Genomic DNA, 21,977 nt, shown 5'->3' with positions numbered 1-21,977 from the left:
TCAAACCGCGGCGTCTATTCAAAAATGCACTATTATGCAATGCTAACAAGACTAGAATAAAAATAAAAACAAACCGCTTACATTTTTACTGAAATGTTGAGTTTTGTAATTTTAAAAAAGTTATTAGCTTAATTTACTTTGCTTTGTAATACCACACTGTGGCTGCGAGCAGAAGTGTCTTGTGCGCAGTGCAAACAACCGAGCGCACGTTCGCATGTGCGCGTTTGCTTAGCAACTTGTATGTGTAGAAGCTGTTGGCACAGTAGCTGCAGCGCTCACGTGAAACCCCGGCAATGTTCTTAGAATTGAATACCTTTCTGGACTTCGACAATAAGGCGCTGCCCAGGCGTTTTGTAGTGATCTCCAGCGATGACATCGTGGAGCACGCGTTCGTGCTCAATCACATGCTGATGCTGTATCTCAAAACTGGTCGCAGAGTGTTCCAGGTCAATTTCATCAACGATGACGCATTCTTCTCTAGCGTGTGCCAAAAGGTGGGCATCAACCTGAAAACTTACGCCTCGAAGCACGCCTTCTACAGTTTCAACTGCCTGAAACTCCTGAAGGACCTTGTGAAAGTGTCGTTTTCCGACAGTTCGCACCCTTTCTCCTTCCTGACCGCAGCGGTGCAGGAGAACAGTGACAGGCTCCTCACCCTCCGAGCCCATATTCTGGACGAACTGCATCGCTTCGTCAACGACGAGTCTGCGAAAGGCGAGGTCCTCCTGCTGGTCGACGACGTCTCGAGCTTGCTCAACTTCGGTTTGACCAACCGCGAAATCCTGGGCCTCATTCACGCGCTGAGAGTCGACCCGGTCGTCCGCGATTGCGCTACGGTTGTCGTGGGCTCGAAGTTCTGCGGCCCAGAGGAGCATGCAGATTGTCACCAGATGTGCACCTACTTGTCTCACTTGGCCGACGCCACCATCGACGTCCGGGGCTTTTCTACTGGCCACAGCAAGGACATCACCGGCCAGGTGCGCTCGAGTTTTTCTCCAACTGTGCCCGACTCGCATGGAAAGTTCTTAAGCCCCACATCTCCGCGTAACTGAAGTTTCTCACGTATTCAAAGTCAGGGCAGGGAATTTTTTACATCCTGAATCCATCCTGCCATAGCTGTTCGAGCATCAATAGATGCAGTTACATTTTTTAAGTTGGTGTATTTAAATGTTTCTTACATATCGCAGTTCTCGCAGCTTTGATGGAAATGGTTCTTGTGTCACTCAGTGAATCGCAGTTCAGTGAAGGTGCTTGTTATTTACTTTATGGCTTTACATATCGCAGACATTTTTCTTTCTGCAGATTTCAGTCACAAGAACAAGAGAGAGACAGCTGCCGACAAGAAAGCACATGCACTTCCGTCTAGAAGACAGAGGCGTCAAGCTCTTCCCCGTTGGGCTGCACAAGTTGCCGTTGCACATGTAAAGATACCATGAAAGCTTCACATACCATGCAGGTGGGGCCAACAATATTTATTGACACTTGCTACTACAAAATAAATACAAAACATGTTGAACTAAAAACGACTCTGCACTGCAGAAACAGTGAAGGAAAACGGACACAGAAACAACACATCACGCGCCACAAAGCACAAAGTGGAATGTTGCCTGGTGGATGTAGGTACGACATCATATACTAGGACTCTAACAACAACAACTAGCGTTTTTAAACGCTTACAAGAAACGGGACAAATCACTAACTGCTCACATAACTGTCACCACTAAGGAAAAGCTATGACAGAAAGAAACGGGACACTTTTACATGACCACTTTTTGGTCCTGGAATGGCAGAAGTGGCATTGCACACCGAAAAGGTGTGGGCCTCACTTTGTCTACACTATGCCTGCACGGTAGTAAACGGGAGTAAGCTGTGCTGCTAGCACACAACCCTTTATAAAATGGTGTGCAGTAGAGGACAGCTTAATCCTTTCTGTTAAGAGTGTACAAGAGTTGGGGGTGGGGGCATTACTGTAAATAAACTCAGGAGGGACTAATTGAACAGCTGTGATATAAGAGATCCCACGAATTACTAGTCCTACATGCTGTAGCGTTGCCTTCAGCCTTAACAGTTGTGCGTGCAGTCACAACATAAGATTCACGGTGACACTGTTGTCAAATGTTCTAATTTTTGTTCTAACAAGCTGTCGCCAAAATCCCTAGGTGAGGGCTTCTTCATCCTAAGAAGGAATGCATTTAGGTTTTGTACTACAAAGAAATTGCACACAGATCAGTGAACCCCCGTTTACCTCTTTCCACACCTGCCTAATGAGGCAATCATCATATTGAAGCACATAAAGAGGAAAAAGTGTCAAATGAAGCCTTTTACCAGTGCAATTTTGCATCACGATGTCAGTCAAAATTCGCTCAATTCGTTAGAAAGTGCCAAATGTTGTCAAAGGCAAAAGCGCGTTTAATGTGAGACTCCAAACAAGTGCAAGCAACCAGAGTGAACAGTCACTTCTAAACATGTGCAACGGTAGAAACCGCACAAACATGCGACCGGGACAGCCACAGGTGCTAGAGATGATTTGCAAGAAAGGCCCCAAAGGTTATGTGGGCTTGGAGTTCCGAGACACGAGGTACCAGCCAGAGCGAAGAATGATTGGGTCAACACTAAGCATTACTATGACATCGCAGTGACCTTCTCTCTGTAAACAGCATCCAGCCGAAACTCTGGTAGAACCCTTGCACCAAATGTCAACAACGAGAAAGCGCTCCCGAGAGAAGATCAAAAGCATCGGCACCTTCCACCCAGTGCAGTCTATGGCAAATGGCCCCTTGAAGAGCCATGATTTAGGCAGTCATATAGGCATTCCTACAAGCTTAGTTGCCAAACATGCAGCTCAAAAATGGCTTCTGTGCAGCTAAAATCGCTCAGTCAAGATGGCTCTGTGGCAGCCTGTAGCGATAGCATCCTGCTAATAAGCTGGTACTAAACTTCAAGTACCAAGTTCCAAACAGTAATGCTTCAAAATAAGCCCCGGAATGAAAAAGTTCATGCCACTTTACTCTCAACATGCTAAACAGCCTACAGAAATGCTCCAGAGCACACTGTGTCAAACTAAAACTGCATACCACTAGCGAATTCATCAACTTCTCTACACACAAGCATGGCAACTGGAACACACAAGTTGCCCGCTAAGTTGCAGTCTAATCGGCAGAGAACGCAACTTCCTTGGCACAATCTGCCGAGGTCTGTGCAAGCAACTATAGTAGCAACTGCTTTTAGGAAGGCTCTGCCCTACTGCAGATATTGCACATTTTCCTCGTTTCAACACAGCTGTAGATCAGTAGGCTCGACAACTGGATGCCTTTTCCTGCAACCAAGGCTGCACGGCAGTGCTGCGAATGGGCAGTAAAATCGGTGGCAAGTTTCCACGCAGTGAACACAAAACACAGTATATTCTACTCTTATGCAAGAAAAATAATAAATAAAAGGTGGCATCTTAATTGGCAGCACTGGTCAAAAAAGCTGTGTCAGCGATTCACTAATCAGCAACTCTTGGTGCATTCTGTTTACATGTCACGTGGCTTAGCTTAGCTAAACATTTCAATAAAACTTTTCTGGACACAATGTCTACATGCACACACAACAGCTTTTGTGAAGCTGCATATCACAACCGTTTTCGCATTACCCCACACACATGGGCACTTCCGCCGGAGTCAGTCTGCCAAACTAGCAATTGATCACCATCAACAATCCCAAACTCTTGGCGAGGAACTGTACATTTGTCAGTGACTTATCTACACTAAAGCAATTGCAGGCATTTCAAACTCTCAAGCAAGAATGTCATCTCAAGCTCCAAACAAGTGCTCCTTGGAATGCACTAATCTAGCCAGCCATGACACGAGCTGCCCCTGCACTCAGGAGCAAAGGCTGCCACTAAATGACTCAAGTCACTTTTATGGTTTTGACTCAGCAACCCGACAGTTTCCCAGCACTTACACAAGGTGCCGCAGTTGCTCGTCCAACCACAACACGTCGTTACACGTTTCACTAACCAACTGACTTCACCGACTAACGAGCAGACTTAGAATTGCTAAAATTGCACAGCAAAATACACATCTCCTATCCAACGCTGTAATGGCATCCTCAAACTGCCTTTCCGCAGCCTCCTATTTGTCTCTCATAAATCTGCTTCTGTCACAACTCATGCAATGGCAGCGAGTGACTTCTTGCCACTTTGGCCAGACTGGCTGCACAGAGTTGCCAGGGCAGGCAACTTGCAGCAGTATGGCTGCCGAAGAACTAACGACTGACTATTGGCACAGCGTTTTGCATCACCTTCTATTGAGGCCTCACAAGTCGCAGGTTATCCTGCCCTCTTTGAATAGCAGAATAGCAAAGAGGTTTTTTCTTAGCAGCAGCAAGTGTCCAAAAGGCTGCCGACGATAATGCTGCCACAAAGAACACTGCAACATATAATCCTTGTTGAGGTTTGCCGACATAGGGACAGCTGCTCCAGTTGGTGTGTTGTGTCCACATTTGTGTCGGCAAAGTTTGCCACCTGGCCATGTGTCACAGCTAGTCATTCCTACAGTGCCAACATTCAGCACACCCCTCAGGCAGTGCAAGTGGCGTATTGTGTTATGCACCTACAAAAGGGTACTGCTGACAGCCTGCACTAGTATGCACGCACACCAAGATTTAAAACTAACATACATTTGCGCAGTAATCTTCGCTGGGGAATGTGAAATTCTGAGTATATATGACGAAACGAACACAACATTTAGACTCTCCAGAAAACAAAAAAGTGACCATTCAATATGGAAAACAACAAAAAAAATGTGAGTGCAGAGGAGAACATCAGCACGTAAGCTGCGTTTAAACTGCTTTGGCATTTTATTCATACCTGCCTCAGTGCTTGGAACAACTTCCAGAGCAGCAAGCTGCCTCACTAGAACACACATTTGAAAAAGAAAAATTCTGGCACATAAAATTTCATCAATTCAGAATACCTTTTAAAGAGTTGAAAGTCTAGCTGCTGCTGGAGCACTGTCGACAGAAGTGGTTGTAGCCTCTATAAAGATCCGGCAGATTTTCTATGGTCGGACAAGCCATAGTTCTTTTCGGTTCAGCACTGCTTTGAAATTATGCACAGTTGAAACTCTGAAAGTTTACACAGTTTCTCCACAGCCCACTGCTCTATGCACAAAATTAGCAGCACAAGGCTATGCCACCACTTGTTCCTGCTCAAACTGTTGCTCGTGGTCATAGCCCAAACAATGTCACATCATCGTCATCAGTCCGACTACGGCCACGGCCGAACAAAGGCCTCTCCCATATCTCTCCACTGACCTTGCTGTATGATAGGCACAGCTAGACAGCGAACCCACTACAATATATGAACAGCGAAATACTGCCTCTTCCTGCCTCAAACGGAAATGAAAACTGCATTCAGCTTGCCTCCCATGTTTTGGAGATGAAAAAAAAAGTAGAAACAAAGGGAAAAAAAGTTGTTCAGTGAATGAGTAAGGTAGAGTATCCACTCTAGGGAAACCCTCTGAAGACAAATTAGTGACCTTTAAGAAGCTAATCAACAATGTTCATTTCCAACTCAATCATATTGTGGTGACATTCCATTGTGGCTCACTAGTCGCATCTTAGCTTGATGCGAGTTCAAATGTAACGCACAGAGTACTGTGACCTAATCCTTGCCCCATAGCCAGCATTAGCAAAACAGTGTTGTCAGCTATACCATACACAATGAAACATGCTAGACTTGGAATCTGACATTGCATGGCATCTAAGAACACATTGGACCGGAAAAGGAGGTGGAGACAGTAAAACTTGGAAGTGAACAGTAAGCAGGTGCAAACATCAAATTACTGATCCTCTGGAAGAATTCTTTTGTCAGACTCGCTACACACGTGTTCATCTGCATGTAACGAACACATTTAAGGGGTAACAAGAATTCCACTGATCAACTGTAATGAGCAGCCTTTTTTTTTCCACTCATGAGAATGCTTGTCTGTGCATTCAGTTCAATCAATTTTTGCTTGGAGATTCAAAACAACTGGCTTCGAATCCGCGAACACAACGTTCAGCCTTGCACCAGGTAGGCATGACACATGCGCGTCCTCGCACGAGGAATACAGACACTGAGGAGGAAGGACCGGCACTGAATCGACCGGTCCCATTTGCCATAAGAGTGACTGATGGCAGGCTAGGCTGCAGCGGCATCTCACTGGGGCGTGCTGCCGTCGTGATGAGGCTTGGAGGCCGTCGACGAGCGGGCTGCGCTCCCCTCGTGGGTCTTGCCACCGGTCACAGCTGCTGCCGCCACCCCCGCCGCCGTTGCTGCCGCTGCAGCGGCAGCTCCATGCAGTGACGGTGACGCCGGCAACGAGCGAGCGGCGGTGGGCATGTGCCCCGACGATGACGTGGCAAAGGAAGACGGCGATGCACGTCCGTCCTGCTGGGTTGCAAGCCACCCTGCAAGCATTTTTTTTATAGCCTTTTAATTCTCAAAAGCATTCAACCACCTGCTGTGGCATTGCCACAGCAAAGTGCAGAGTTTACAAGTGGCAGTCCTCACGCGTTCTTAGGGCATCAGGTGCAAGCCCAGACTGGAGTTTGTATCATGACATCATGCTATATGCTTGTTTGTCTGCTCATGCTCTGTGGCTGCAACTTCAGAAGGAAGCTATGATTATATTGCTACAGATACTGTGATGTACAGTCAAACCTTATTCTAACAAGCAGGTAAAAAATCTTAATCAATTCAATACAGATAAAATTTTAGGCATGTGCTAATATTGTTTTTTCAGTCTGAAGCGAAGTTGAAGTGAATTTCTTCGAATAACTTCGAAGCGAATATTTCGAATTCTTCTGGCACACAAAAAAGGTTGAATGGCACAATAGGCATTTTCAAAATATATTTTTCACATTCAAGGCCATTCAATGGTCAAATGTTTAGGGAAATCCCAGAAGGTGGAGTAGATTTGTAATAGTAATAAGCGAGTTGGCACTCATTGGGTATCCAACCAAGCGCTGCCATACGCTACAAAGGAGAGTCATACAGCTTCCACAGAATCTTTGCAGTTAAAGAAAAATTCGTCCTGGTCCGGGGTTCGAACCCAGGCCACCGCTTCATCGGAGAAGTCGCTTTACCAGCTGAGCTAACTGGGACGGCTAGCATATGGTAGGGCAAGAGCGAATTGATCAATAACTTGAAGTAGAAGCAGTGTTGGTCAAGTGTTTAGGGGAATCCACCAAGGTGGAGTAGATTTGTAAAAGGAATCCCCAGATCAACAAGCGTGCATACTTTGTGCATACATGCATTTCTAGTCAATGGGAGACAACATGCGGCACTTGGCGTGCTCGTGATGCTGAGATCTGACCATGTCAGATTTCTGCGCCAGCACAGGCACGTCGGTACCCTGCCTTTTCCGTGCCAGCAAGAAAACCCCCCATGAAAGTATGCTCGAGAGCTTCCCAGCAGTTTGCGGAAGCCATCTTGTGGGCGTCTGCTATCCTGCACAGAAGCATGAATTTTTTTTTTTCTTTCCTTGGCACCGTTACACGTATTCCCTGAGAGTGCTGCTGCGCGGGGTCGCCGGGGTTTGTCCACAAAAGTACATCTTAACCAAAGGACACTCGAGACAGTTCATCTTAAGTGCATTTTTTTTTTTTACATTTAGTCCAGTGAGAAGCCAACCAAATGGCCTCACATTGTTCATCTCATCCTATAATTCCTCTCAACCAAGTTCGTCGTAACGGGAGTCAACTGTATTTGCACAAGCCTAGCTCAAGGTGCATAGAATATAATGGGCAAGGGGCAGCACCCTCACCAGCTATGCCCTGACTGGACACCCGGGGGGCTCCGGAAGCAGCAGCAGCAGCAGCAGTCACTGCATCTCCCTGCGACCCCCTCCTGTCCTTGGGTGGCTTTGACTCTGGGTTTGACGGGGAAGGCCTCGGCAAGACATCACTGCATACGGAGAGAACGAGAAACATAGAGCTGCTGCATCATGCCACGAAGAGAGTGGACGAATGTGAAGCAAACAAGCTCGAAACAAGCATACCGGCACGAGTAGCACACTTAGCAGGCGCTTTCAAAAAGACAATCATCTAATCAGTACAGCCAAATAACGTTTCGGAAAAATCAGCAAACCACATGCGAAAATTCACTGCAACAAAGTTTCATTGTGTTCTGCATGTTCACGCCAAAATGGTAAGAGTTTTCATCACTAGGAAACAAGGTGCTAAGCCTTCAGGTACCCCAAGAGTGGTTGCAAACCACCTGAAACATTTGTGACAGTATGCTACCATGCCAAACGGCAGTATTCCCATATCAATGTACCATCACTGGCCAGTAAGGAGGACCCCCAATGTTTCAGATGTGACTGATTAATTATTCAGACTTCACGGCAGCGCCACATACCACATGAAGGCAATGTGTAAAGGTGACTGAAATTTTCAGATGCGTCACAACTAATCGCTTAATTTATTAGACCTCATTTGTGCCCACCATAGCACCACTACCAAAAGTCAAGCCATCATATAATCTATACAGAGGAAGCTCATTAATCCGTACCTCTAGGGGGATTTAAATTTGGTTCAACCAGAGTGCAGTTCCGACTCTACTTTATTTGACAGCTTGGCTTATGAAAGCAGTAGCTGCCTCATCGTGTACACAATGTGCTGAGACTTAAGAGTGATGTGACGCAGCAGATGTACGTTATGCTAACTGACCCCTTCCTCCACCTGTATGTGAATCATAAGCTGAAGAAAAGCAATTTTTTCAGCTCCTTCTAGCACTTCAGAATGCCCAATCCTTTGAACACTTTCAACCATCCAATTAAGTCCGCAAAATCAGTTTATGACTGTACTCTTGCTTGATGACAACTAGTTGGCAGTGACATTGTCCAATGTCATTCCCATTCACGCTCCAGCAGAACCCACCTACCCAACGCAGGCAAGCAGCTGCTGAGGCGAGGCGACACGAGGTAGCTCAGCAAAGGACTCGTCCGGGACAGCAAACAGTTCCTGGCTGTTGTTCAGCAGCTCGGAAATGGGCTCCAGCTCAGGGGAGTAGTTGGAGGCCACTGCAAAGGGCATTGCATCATGGTACGGTGTATGTGTGCACGAGCACAGTTCCCTGGAAGAACTGCTGTGCACAGCCGTGCTTGGTTGCTCAGTTCAACACACAGCTTGAAAAGCCTCCAACTGCATCTCAGCAGTTTGCTGGCCACTTGTGCTGGCTGCGACGCATTGCAAATAAAGACTCTTTCTAACATCAAACTTTCTGATCAAACATAAGAAACTGTTCAGGCTGCTGAACTATTACAAAAGTGTGGAGCACATGCCAGTCGTGGAACAAAATTCGTGAGCTTGCTATTTTTCAATGGCCTTGGGCTAGCATAGCAACTGACCAGTAAACCTTAAGCAGCAGAGCAACTCTCACAGACCACTTTCAAACAAAACGGTCTCACGAATGCCTGTGGCCAAATTTGATACAGACGATCACGCCCTCTTCACTTGAGGAGCTTTTGGTGTTTAAACTAAATAAACATCAATTATTCAACAAAGACATCAGTACCAACTCTCCCAAATCACTGCCTTTACTTAATTTATGGCTCAAAGCTGTGTACAAAAGCTGTGTACAATCTCAGGATCATAAAATGACCCAAAAAAACTAAACTGTCACAGTGTACCAGCAAAGGGCTGTCACTAATTAGCAGAGGTGCGTGAATATCCAACTTTTGGTTATGAAGCGAACAAAATATTTTCGAAGTATGTACATTTTCGAATAATTTTGAATATCAATGCAGGTAGTTCTAATTAAACCCACTTTTCCCCAAAACACAGCTTTGAAAAGAGAAAGTAATAAAATAAATAATAATAGTAATAAAATTAATAAAATAATAAGTAATAAAATTTATTTTTCAGACTAATACCCTGTTTAGAATTCATTCAAAAGTAAAATCACAGTCTGACTTAATGCTCACATGACACATGCGCTTACTGAGTGCTGTCATGAAGCACTGTAAGGTGGCCGGTACCTGATGGAGAGCCTGCTGGCAAAGATACAACAAGACGGTCCGCTAATAAGAACCCACCTGACTTCTCCGGGGGACTGTCCTCGACGAGTGGCGAGGCCCGGTTCGCCTCACATGATGAAGAAGGCCCTGGCTCCGAGGCCGACCTGTTGTGGCCACTCTTTGACAGCAATGACAGCAGCAGCAGGTGCCGGCAGCCCTCGCGAGAGCGGCGCTTGCCTGCACGACCATCAACACAAAAATCGTTGCAACCCCAACGGCTGCTGTGCCAGCAAAAACCATCCTGAACAAGGCACAGTGCTGAAGAACACACCGTGCAATCATCATGCATCCCGATGAGCAAGGTAAACCAAATGAGCAAGAGCTTCAGTTGGACACTGCTGAAGCCAGGCATGCACAGTAACATTACAGCATTCCCAGTTCACAATGAAAAGCAAATGGCCATCATTCGCAGGCTATAGAGATAGCTGAGCAGCACTTCCTGTTTACCTGTCTCTCTCCTCCTCTCTTATGTAGCCACCAATAAATTGGGAATGACACACCATTCCATGCTGCGTAGACAATTAAAGCTTCACTAGATATTACGTACTTGCATAGAACACTTGTATACAATCTTTTGCAATTAAAGCTTTGATGCTGAATAGAAAGAGCCTGGTAGGTCACTTTCTGCAGGCAATCTTCTTGCCTCTGGTCTCAACTGAGTCAACCATTTTGAACGACCCTCTTCTGACCTCTGTGCAAGCACTCGGAACCTTGCCCATGCAAAGGGGTTGCTAATAACAGGTGGGAGAGCAAGAGACGAGCAATCGGTTGAAAATCGGGCCGGAAAATATTTTGGAATTGACCAGAACAGCTCTTATACCCCACCCCACTTAAGGTAGATCTCCCAGGTGGCCCAGTACCCAAAAACAAAGAAAGCAAATGTGTGTGCCAAGGCATACAGCATACACATGACTTATCATGTCAGTATTGACCAACAGATCGCACATTTTGTTTAGGATTGTGCAAACAGTGGTTTTTCAGTTCAAAGTGAATTCACATGAATACCAATTTTCTTCAAATAATTTTGAAGCAAATATTTTGAATATTTCCAGCACACAAAAAAGTGTTGAACGGCACAATAGGCATTTTCAAAATCATGCATTTTTCTTACACACAATGTTATTACATGAAAAAAGGAAGAGTGCATTGAACCTTTGTCACATTCACTGAAGCCGTCACTGAACTTTTGCAAAAGTGGCCATCAGAAATCGGGGGGATTGACCTACACGCGGAAGCACCCTATTTGTGGAGTGCGGGACCTATTTGTGAGCCTCCGATTGCTGGTCTTTTTGCGATTGTGCCATCACGTGGCTGTTGCTTTTAAGTGGTGACTCCATGGACACCTGAGAAGTGTACACCCCGCACACCTGAGTGCCCAGCGCCACCCCGCATCGGGTGTCTGAAAGAATAACGATCCTGGGTTTCTTTTGGCACAAGGGCATCTAAGGCCAAAGTGCACCAAACATAAGGTTTTGGTCTGCTCAGGCTAAAATATGTTCACATGTTAAAATCAACACCAAGTCTATATTGTCACGAGGTGGTGACGGGAACTCTGCCGGTGTCACGTAGCACCGACTGGGGTCCGGTCTTGAGGAAGGCACAGAGCAGCTCGTAAGAGAATACCTTAATAGGCTGGCTTACGCCCACTAAGAACGGCTCTGAAAACTCAGCGGCGGCGATAGCAGCGAACGTGCTCGGCGGTCGTCGACTAACAGAATGCCCGCCGCTCTTAGCCGTGCTCGATTTTAAAGGCGGCAAGGAAAGTTCCAGAACATAGTAGGCACACTTGCGCGAGGCTAGGAAAGATCGAGATAACTCTGGTCGCGTCTCGCGTCCCAGAAAATTGATAATGCGGCGTGCCTGCCGCGATAAGAAGATCAGACAGAAAGCAAGCTTCGCGGCAATATGGTCTAAGAGTAGTGAGTATATGAATGATTATAGTGTGTCAAGAGGGTGCACAAGTGAGGTGGAATGGCCTAAAGCGGTGCATAACACCTAAAAATTGTGGTAAAAGTGTCTGAAAGGAGCACCCATCTCCATGTGCCTCTTGCTGGCTCCCTCGCATTCTCGCACCATCGAGTGTGATAGCGAATTTCACGCAGAGAAGAGCATAAGCTACATGCGCACCATGATGCCAACCTATAGGAGGCACAGTGAACCGAAACTACACGAAGCAAGTGTTTCAGAAACAATATTTGCTTGAAATGAATATCCTTCGAGATTTCGAATACTAAACATTCGGATCGGATCAAATACTTCACCATTAGACCAAACATTCGAAATCATCGAGCACTCGCGTGGCCTGGTTTTGTTTTAACCAAGAATTTCTAAGCAACTATCGCTGCATAGTCAGCATCAATATAAATTACAGCTGCAGTGTTTTTTCTCACACGGTCTGTCATGACAGCAGCAGATACAGTGTTGGCACCCACTTGTTTAGAACACCTCATCACACGCACTCCATATGGCTTGCCCCGATCAAGCCCCACATACAGATTGCAGCAGTTGGACAACTGTAACGTAAGAGTGCTTTCGTTGTAGTGCAAACACTCTCTCTTTCTTTTCTGCCACAAGTGATATGTTGCTGGAACCACATGCTAATTAAGCTGCTTGAGTCCATTTCCAAAATATAGCAAGCTGCTTAGTTTTGTGTCATAACAGTTCTGGCCTGATATGACCATCTCTACCTCACAGGTGCAGCTCAGTTCTCCTCGGGCATTTTCTTGACACTTTCTGATGAGTACAACTTGCTGCAGTGCACATGCTGGCCCACTTTTGGTGGTAGTGGTGGAGAAGCAGCACTCAACATAATGAACGATGGGAGAGAATGTAATTGTGTACGTGAACTATAAGCTACTCTTAGGCTCATTGGTAACAAAATACAAGAAAGGATTGTTTCAGCAAAACCCACTCTTGGCAGCTCCCTTGCGGCTCCAGCCTGATCGGCACTGGTGCAGGGTGGCCCCCGCAGCTGCTGCTGCCCCCCGGCGGTCCTGCAACTCAAGGAGCCGCAGCAGCACTGACTCGTCGTCCTCCTCGCGAGAGGCGGTTGCCAGCGAGCAGCCCTCCCGACTGGGGTCGCCCACAGCAGCTGCGGCTCCAGTCGCAGAGCCACTGGCGCTACCTGTGGCACCAAGGTTCCACCAGTGGCAGCAAGTGCTGCTGCCGCTGGCACCATTGCCACCACCATGGTGAGAGCTGCGCTGATGCTCCACATCACGGTCGCCCGACCTGAGGAGGAGCCACGATGGGAAGGGGACGTGCAATAAAATAAGCACTGTATTTACTCGAATCTAGACCAGCCACAATTCTAAGCCAGCACCTGAAATGTGAAGGCCAAATAAAAAAAAAAATTGATGATGGCCTATCTCTGTTAGGCCAGGATATACGTAGCGTAAGCGCGGCGACATCTGGTTTGGAAGAGTTAATATATGAAAGGCGCGCATTCACTACATGTGCCTTTATTCACGGTTAAACCTTGAGCCGTCGTGGCAGAGCGGTAGCGTCTCCGTCTCAAACGCCAAAGGCCCTGGATCGATTCCCAACCTCGACACAGGGTTTTTTTTATTCAGTGAGTGTGTGGGGGTTGAACATGTTGTTGGCCACGTGGTCGGTCACGTGGTGTGAAGCACGTGGTTTGTCATGTGGTTTGTCACGCTGTTGGTCACGTGACCAGTCGAGTGATTAGTCACGTGGTGTGGTTCGCAGAGAATGCGCAGACCGGCGAGGCGCGCGGCGGTGGCGGCGGCTCCGGCGCGCCAGCTGTGCATTGTGTTACGTCACTGCTCCTTGCTCATGTGCAGCACGGCTCTTCAGGAGCCACGCGAAACTGCTCAACCTCGGCCAGTGTAGCTTACGCTACAAAAAATTCCTCAAATGTAAGCTGGCTGAAAAAACAATTGGGAACAACAGCAAGGGCAGCACGCAAAGTGCATTTATTTTGTACGAACCTGCTCTGGCTCACTCGTCCTAGCCATTGGTGACCTCCTTATCACTCTCCTCTATGCACAGTGCACAACCTTCTGTACCATCAAGTGCATTGGAAATGCTGCGCTTTCGGAACGAGTGCGCAACCAAGCTTTCCAGGATGTCATCCCAGGCTGTAGCGATCCAGCTAGCTACAGCTCATAGCGATGCACGCTTGATGCAGCGTGTTGGGGTTAGCTCGTGCATTTCGCTGGTCTTGCGGAATCTAAGCCAACCTCAAATCCTTGAATCTAAGCCGACTCAAGAGCTTCATGTAGCGCGTTTTTAAAAAAACTATCGACCTATATTCAAACTAATATGGTGCATGCAAATGGAGGATGGAGAGTTCAATACCTTAGCTCATTTCTTGCACTGCATGCAAACTGCATGCAAACTCGGCACTCTGTTGCGAGTCTTCTTCTCTGGTCTGTCAAATGCACTGCAGTTACGGGAGTCACAAACCAACTTGCCCAACATGCTGTACTGTGGAACAGCCACAGTGAGGCCATTCTGGTGTAGAAATGGCAAGGCCTGTCCACCTAACAAGTGGAAGCTTGCTGTCACCCAAGCGTGTGGTCTCACAATGCCTCCAGGCACTCTGTACTAGCTGCAGATAACCAAGTAAATTTCAATGCACAAGAAAAACCAGCAAAAGCCGGGCACAATAAAGTGAGCTGAGTTCTTGAGCAATAGACAGAGAGGGAAAATAAATTGACAGACGAATACGATAGCTGGTAATGCGAAATTTTAGCACAGCTCTTCACGATTGGCAGGTGGCGTGTTGCAATCCTAGCCACCCACCAGGACCTTCTCGTGGCAGCCACATTTCCAGGTGGCATTTCGCTTTGCTGCTTGGAAAACTGGTTACGCTGACAACGATGATGATGTGGAAGCCAGAAATGGGCGCCTAAGAGCTGTGCCAGAAAAATATTCCCACCACACACAAAAAGCGCATGACCGGATGGACAGCTTTGCTACACCAAGGTGTGCACACCTGCGTCAGCTTAGGCTGAAGGAATCGTCCAAGCAAAACATAACTTCTTCGTGGGATCGCTAATGATCATTTACAAACAGTGCGAAACAGAAAAAAGATGGGACATGCGTTCATTTAGTTTGTCCATCTTTTGTGCATGGCCTCCTCAATGTTGCAGCACAATCCTGATGACATGATCATGTAATGTCTGAACTTTGTGATGGCAGAAACCTCTAAAAGGCCTGGTCAGAATCTGATTTGCAGAACGTGTTTTGTTCAGAAGATGAAGCAAATGCTCTCATGGGTGGTGGTGGTGGATGATATGAAAAGACAAGCCATTGTGCCAGCACTAGCATGGGAAACTGGCCAAAACTGGTCAAAACTGGCCAAAGCAGATGGTGCAGTCTCTCGCGCACCACCATGCCCACACTACAAAACTATACAGCCATCATTTCAAGTCACTGCTGTAACATGTTTAGCTTGCCAGTGGGAAAATATTTTCTCCACTTTGGTGTTTGTTCTTTGGCCTCTTTTAAAGCGCACAAGCTTAGAATAAGAACATTTTTCATGGTCTGTGCAAATTCATACTTGCAAGATTTTGCTCCACTGAATTTTAAATAAACAAAATTTCTCCTGCTGTAGCAAAAACTTAAACAACGCTTAACCTACCCTTAAGAGTACAGTGCAACTGCATCATGATGAACGCTCCTCAGTGGCCTAGAGGTAGCGTGCCCGGCTCACAACCCAGAGAACAGCCACTCGTTTCCGCTTGACCACCTTTTTTCTTTTAAGCGAAACTGCTTTTCTTTCTAAAGCGCCACTCTCTCGACCAATGGACAGCGACTTTTCTCAAGAACGGGACCTCTAATACTGTTCCATGATCCTTCATAATCCACTTCACATTTGGTGGTCTGAATTTGCCTCCAGTGGATGGTGCTCTGTGGTTGGTCCTTTGTGGTCATGTGGCACCTGTAACATCACCACAGCCTCAACCAATCAGGGAATTTCATGACACTGGACATCGGCAGGGTCTTGGTGTGACGACGACTCTAATGCTATCGCATTAAGAAACAAAATGCAGTGCCCCTCACATGGTCTCCTCATCAATGTCGTTTTCATCCAAGGTGGGACCAGCACTAGCTCCTCCCTGTAGCCTGGTGACTCTGTTGTCCACCTCCCCTTCGCTGGCACACTGCAAACAGCGTAACGGCTGGTCAGCGACAGTTCTCCATGTACTATAAGCCTTGCACATATGGGCTCGACTCAAGAGAGAGGCAAAGGAACAAGAAATCATAGGGGCCACCCATGGCAGAAGGGAAAAGCCGCACCTCACTGCTCTCAGTGCCAGAGGAGTCAGCATCACAGGAATCCCCCAGAGGGCGTGATGCCCAACGATGTCTGGCAGACGCTGACTTGGTCCGGCAGGTCACATCTACGAGGATAAATGGACAGAGCCACACAGAAGCCTTCTTTATGCAAGGCGGCAGCAAGTTCATGGTCATGCAGTAGAAGGCACCATGATGCCACTTGTCAGTGCATTTGCAACTCCTGAACTTCATCTATGAGAAGATAAAGAAAAAAACTGGTTAAATCAGACCATGAGTAGATAAACAAGAAAGAAAAAAACTGGTTAAACCAGGCTATGACGCTATCTTCCTTGTCATATTCTTTTGTCTCTTCTCTGTTGACATGGCTTCCCTTGACTTGCAAATTTCTATGACAGCTACAACTACTACAATGGGCTTTTGTTACACGACCACTCAGAGTGGAGTCCCAGTAACAGCTCTCGCCGTAAAAACTACTAGTCTATGGAGCTTCTTAAAGTAGGAGTAAATGCAGATTGCTCATCAGTTAGTGTATACTGATCGGAGTTTTGCGGCACACTTACTTAGATCTAGGCATATTTTGCTAAATTCTCTCCTCAACATTTGCATAATGTCGCTGTTAAGCATTGAGTGTTCAAAATACGACTAAACCAGAGTTTCGATTCTTCAAACATCATTCACAAGGGTAATGCGATGGCTATTTATGAGTAGACAGATACATTTCCTTTTTGTCTTGAATATATGCATACAGAATGAGAGAAGTACCAGCAAAGATGAACGCCACACATGACGCTAAAAGCAAGAGTTGAAGGCACAAATACCCTCAATAATTGCCAAGAACTACCAACAATCAATACAAAGTGCGCACCCACAAAGTGCAATGCAAGAGTCAGGCACGACAGTTGCGTAGCCAATTAGCCTCCTGTTCACAATCTTTTCGATTTACCACGAACACTCCCATAGGAGAGCAAGTGCTACTTAGATGCAGAATGATGGATGCATGAGATCATGAGTGACGAAGCTGCCCCCTAAGCAACAAGCACAGCAAACAAAACAACTTTACAATGCTACACTTGAACCCGACCATCTCGAACTCGTTTATATCGAATTAACCTGTATATCGAACAATTTCTGAACACCGTAACGTTACAATGAGAACATAAAGGAAAAAGTACGGTTAAATTGAACAAAAATAGCAGCCGCACGCGATATATCGAACTTCAACACCGCAATATTTCCTCAGAAGTTGGCTTTCCCGCGCAGCAGCCGGACCAGCTGCCGACACCCCCATCCCAAAGTGGTTTAGCCCAACTGCGTGTGTGTGGCGCGGCTCTCCCTCCCTCAGACAGCCACCCCCTAGAAAAACTGGTTCGACCCATCTCTCGCTCTGTCACAGCCACGTGGCACGTGCGCCTGCACCACGGATATAGTCTTGCTCCATGGCCTGCACACAGTTCAGTTGCAAGTCACATCCTCGGAACGTAGTGCTCGGAACAAAGCCTGAATATCGGTGTTGCTCGCCACCAACGTCGATGGATCGAGCAAGCTTCGACCACTTGTGATTGGCAAGAGCAAATCGCCGCGGTGCCTGAAGAATGCACTCTCTCTCTTCCGGTGACCTACGTGTCCAACGGAAAAGCTTGGATGACAAGTGAAGTTTTTGGCAAGTGGCTGAAGTCCTGCGACGATGACCTGGTAAGCAAAGGCAGAAAGGTCTGCTTACTCATTGATAATTGTTCTGCTCACCATTGTAAGGTCAGCATCAGCAGCATAGAGCTTCGCTTCCTGCCACCGAACACAACGTTGGTGCTGCAGCCTTCGGATCAAAGTGTCATTCGCGCACTGAAGGCAGGTTACAGAAAGCGCCTTGTGCAACGATTATTGCTAAATCTCCGCACTGGCCGGGAGTTGAAAATTGACCTCCTGGGCGCAATAACGATGTTGAATGCATCGTGGAACGACGTCAAAACAGAAACAATTCGAAATTGTTTCCATCACTGTGGGCTCCTCTGCTTCCGGCGAGGCTAGCACCAGCTCAACTGAAAGTTGCGATGAACCCCTCAACATCGATGAACCACTCGAGGAACTTGATTTGTTAACACAGCTGTCAGAGTCCTCAGGTGCCGTTTGTGATGGGACTGCAGCTACAGACTTTGTCTCCGTTGACGACGATGTTGCGACTACCGGAGAGCTCGCTGACGAAGATATTGTTGCCGATCTGGCTAGGGATCTCGCCGGCGACGGTAACTGCGAGGACCCAACGAGTTCCAACCCGTCCACGTGTTCTGAAGCACTTCATGCGCTGAGCGTTGTTCGTCGCCACTGTGTGTCCATAGAAGGCTGTGGACTCGGCTGTTCCCAGTCACTCGACAACATTGAAAAGTGCATGCTAAACAATTCTTTGAAAGCGAAAAAGCAGAAGACGATCGGCTACTACTTCTCGCGCTAATATGCACGCCGTACATGTCTTTAGGAAGTAAAGAACACTTCTTGATGACGTGCGTTTTGTACATTGTCAATTTCTTTAAACGTTCTATATCGAATTACACGATATATCGAACTAATTCCGTTTATTTTGCGAGTTCGATATATGCGGGTTTGACTGTACTAAGTTCGTACAAACAGTGGAGGATACCACAAGGTCATGGCCACAGCAACTAGTTAGTACCACAAAACTATTTCAAAGAACAAAAGAGCAGCATTGCATTAGTCACCTCTACAACAGCCCTTCTTTGTGCTGGTTTCCTTAGTTATAGTAAGTGTTGTTCTGTCAATCACATGCTACATATATCATCCAGAAAACTTTCCATGCTGTTAACAGGCCAAGAAATAGCTGCCAGCTATGCTACCTACATTGGCACCACATAAAGGAACTGTTCCAAGAGCTCATGGGGTCAATTAACGAATAAAACTGCGAAGAAGTTCTCCTCACAAAACCATTTTTTAGAGCTCACACGTTGCTCATGAAACTAACAGCTGTAGATTCACATTATGGTGAACTCACCTTTGCTGGCATTTCACAACTCTAAACCTATTTGAGCAGAATGCTTTTTGCCATTTGCCACTGTCTCTAGTGGCACCCTGTCATAATTGGCCAGCTACAGTGCTGGCTGACAAGGGTAGAAGCGAACTGCATGAAAGGAACTGAGGCAAAAATAGCTGCCCTTATGCGTGGCAACTGAGGCTAATGGAGGCAACTCCAAAGACGTAAACCACCCACCTTTCTGGGGGCCCGAACGCAGCAGTTCCGCTGTGAGGGTGTCCACTGAGGCAGCCAGATTGGCTGCAATCTGCTGCTCCAGGCTGCCGCCGCTGGTGCTGGCGCTGGCTGTGAGGGAGCTCTGCTGACGCTGGGGGCTGGCAGGCAGCAGGTCCGACTGGGGGGAGTCCGGCTCCGCTGTCCGACTGGGGCCAGCACAATCGCCCGCACTGCTGGGTTGCTCTGTTCTCGCAGGGGCGATGACGGTCAAACGTTGGTAAGAGCGCAATGCATGGGAGACAGCAGTGCAACAACTCTCCAACAGTTATGGTAGTAAAGTTAGACATGTCCTTTTTCATGGGGCAGGAAGATGAATCATAAATCATATATTTGTCCACGCCAAAGAACCACTCCTGGCTATGAGGCATTGCACAGTGAAGGGCTCCTCACTAACTACGATGACCGGGGGCTCTTTCAACGTACACTGAGGTCTCGGTCCATGTACGTTTTCACATTTCACCTCCATCACAATGCAGTCGCCATGGCCACTGGGCCACTACAGAAAGAAATTCCGATTTTACTCCTCAACACTAATCTTCACTGAAGTCAAATGACAGTACACCATCGATGACAGTTGTATCATTCAGATCGAAAAACATGTTCTCCAGAAAGGCTCCAGATTCATACCTTGCAAAAATTTCTGCCTCTCGAGCCAGCTTCTCACATTTTAGAAGAGGAAAAGGTCATGTCAGGTCGTCTAGGAAACATTAAAGATGACGAATGGACCCTTTACCTACATGCTCCAATTATGGCACTAAAAACTGATCACAGACTTTGAGCCACTTTTTTTTTTCAATTCCTGCGGCTGCAACTGAAATACATGCACTGTGTTCTTGCCCAAATTACGACTAAGATGGTCTGACAAAGCTAGTGAACCTAGGTATAAATGACCTACGTGACACACCATACTCGGGCACTGGCAGCTGACCACAGTACATATGCACTACCATGGCAGATTTGCAACACAGTGCCAACTGCCCTGCCACTCGCCCCTTCAGGCCGCTGCTACCACAGCTGTGGAGGCGAAATTGGCTACGTCTTTGGCAACAACAGCAAGGCTACAATGCGTGTGAGAAGAAGCCACCGTCAGTCAATGCAATGGCCTGTCACACATGCAATAAATAAAATGTGGTTTTGACAACAAAAAGAAATTCTACAAATTCAGAAAAACCATTTTGCTCTGCATCAACTACTGAAGATGTGTGAAAGCTACCACACACATCCTGAAAAATGTGCAGACTCGCAAAAATTGACTGGCATAGAACTTTAGCAAGTGGCCTTTACTCTCATGATAAGATTTTCATTCACTCGATCTAAAAGCGAAAGGCCATGTCACTGATGTGACACGTAAACAGATCACCCACCAGCAGCATTCTCCTGGGCGTAGGAACCTGTCGCTTCATTCTTGGCCATTTCAGCCGCCAGCCTCTGAAAGATCGATCACAAGGCACAGAAAAAGGACGGAGATTAGCACTAGACAACTGTTCAGTCTCCCTTGTTTTCAGCCTGCGATCAGGCGTCCCTCATAGCCCGAGTCGCTTTGGGATGTTAAACACCATAAAACATATACCACCAGCACGCGATCAACACAGAGTACAAAATTAAAATTAAAAAATTGAAGGCTGATCATATGATGTGATGCAACAAGTCTGTGCTAGCAGTTTCCGTTTTACACTTCGCTTTTTAAATTTTAGTTTTTACAATGAGCACCTTCCCACTGCGTCTTAGAATTCGATTCTGCCATCATTTTTTTCGTTCCGCTGTTGCATGGGCTTCTGGTGGGTGGAGGCCTGCTGAAGTGTTAAGTGGGTGGGTAGGTGGAGGCTTCGGACACAGACAGCATTTTGTCCGCGGTGAAAGAAAAACAACCAAGCATAGCTTTAAAGGTTGTGCTGAATTGGAAATCAGTGCTCAACCTGAGAATCTGAACTAACATGTGGCAACTGCGCATTCATGGTGTTCACCATTTGTCACTCGAAAGATCACCCGGTACACACCAAATCACCACGAGCCAGCACAACGTAGATTCCGCTGTAGCTGTGGGCACAACCAAGCCCAGATTGGAGAGACTTACCTCCTTGAGTTGTTGCACCTGCTGCAATAGCTGTGCCTGCTGTGCCTGCAGTTGTGCCAAGTACCACTGCTGGTCCCGGCACTTGTGGAAGAACGTAGGTGGCCGCACCTGCGTGCACACACATGTGCAAACACTCTCAACACAGAGCAGGCCACATCCCACAGACTTGGCGCTCTCGCTGCACAAAGTGTGACCGAATCCTGAGCTGTCCACAGTGCCACATTCTGGCACTCTCTGTCTGGTTTGAGGCGAGTAAGGTCCATCCAAATTATTCTTTAGATTTGCCAACAGATGCCTCAATGGGTACTAAATGACAATTTTGTAGGGGTGTGCG

The 21,977-nt window shown here is 46.9% G+C and overlaps 2 protein-coding genes across 2 annotated transcripts in view; one reads left to right on the top strand and one right to left on the bottom strand.

Annotated features, from left to right (window-relative positions):
- Nucleotides 1-171: 171 nt before the first annotated feature.
- On the top strand, nt 172-1,739 carry LOC144121623 (elongator complex protein 6-like). The gene is made up of 2 exons (XM_077654931.1): nt 172-977; nt 1,303-1,739. Exons 1-2 carry the CDS (start codon nt 294-296, stop codon nt 1,423-1,425), a joined length of 807 nt encoding a protein of 268 aa, XP_077511057.1. The 5' UTR covers nt 172-293; the 3' UTR covers nt 1,426-1,739.
- Nucleotides 1,452-21,977, bottom strand: part of LOC144121622 (uncharacterized) — a 36,393-nt gene continuing 15,867 nt past the window's right edge. Inside the window, exons 9-18 of the mRNA XM_077654930.1 lie at nt 21,644-21,751; nt 20,934-20,997; nt 19,531-19,752; nt 16,314-16,417; nt 16,077-16,177; nt 12,958-13,277; nt 10,065-10,223; nt 8,912-9,050; nt 7,794-7,933; nt 1,452-6,435 (exon numbers count right to left, since the gene is read on the bottom strand). Of these exons, the coding sequence (XP_077511056.1) occupies nt 6,185-6,435; nt 7,794-7,933; nt 8,912-9,050; nt 10,065-10,223; nt 12,958-13,277; nt 16,077-16,177; nt 16,314-16,417; nt 19,531-19,752; nt 20,934-20,997; nt 21,644-21,751 (1,608 nt within the window). The 3' untranslated portion in view covers nt 1,452-6,184. The remainder of the gene's footprint in view (nt 6,436-7,793; nt 7,934-8,911; nt 9,051-10,064; nt 10,224-12,957; nt 13,278-16,076; nt 16,178-16,313; nt 16,418-19,530; nt 19,753-20,933; nt 20,998-21,643; nt 21,752-21,977) is intronic.

Source organism: Amblyomma americanum, chromosome 2, assembly GCF_052857255.1.
Source record: "Amblyomma americanum isolate KBUSLIRL-KWMA chromosome 2, ASM5285725v1, whole genome shotgun sequence".
NCBI classification, from domain to species: domain Eukaryota; kingdom Metazoa; phylum Arthropoda; class Arachnida; order Ixodida; family Ixodidae; genus Amblyomma; species Amblyomma americanum.
The sequence above is the reverse complement of the archived record's forward strand: the minus strand, read 5'-3'. Positions and strand labels throughout refer to the sequence as shown.

Coding starts and splice junctions, on each gene's coding strand:
- LOC144121623 (XM_077654931.1), top strand. CDS start 294: ATGTTCTTAGAATTGAATACCTTTCTGGACTTCGACAATAAGGCGCTG. Junction 978..1,302: donor GCAAGGACATCACCGGCCAG/GTGCGCTCGAGT, acceptor TTCTTTCTGCAG/ATTTCAGTCACAAGAACAAG.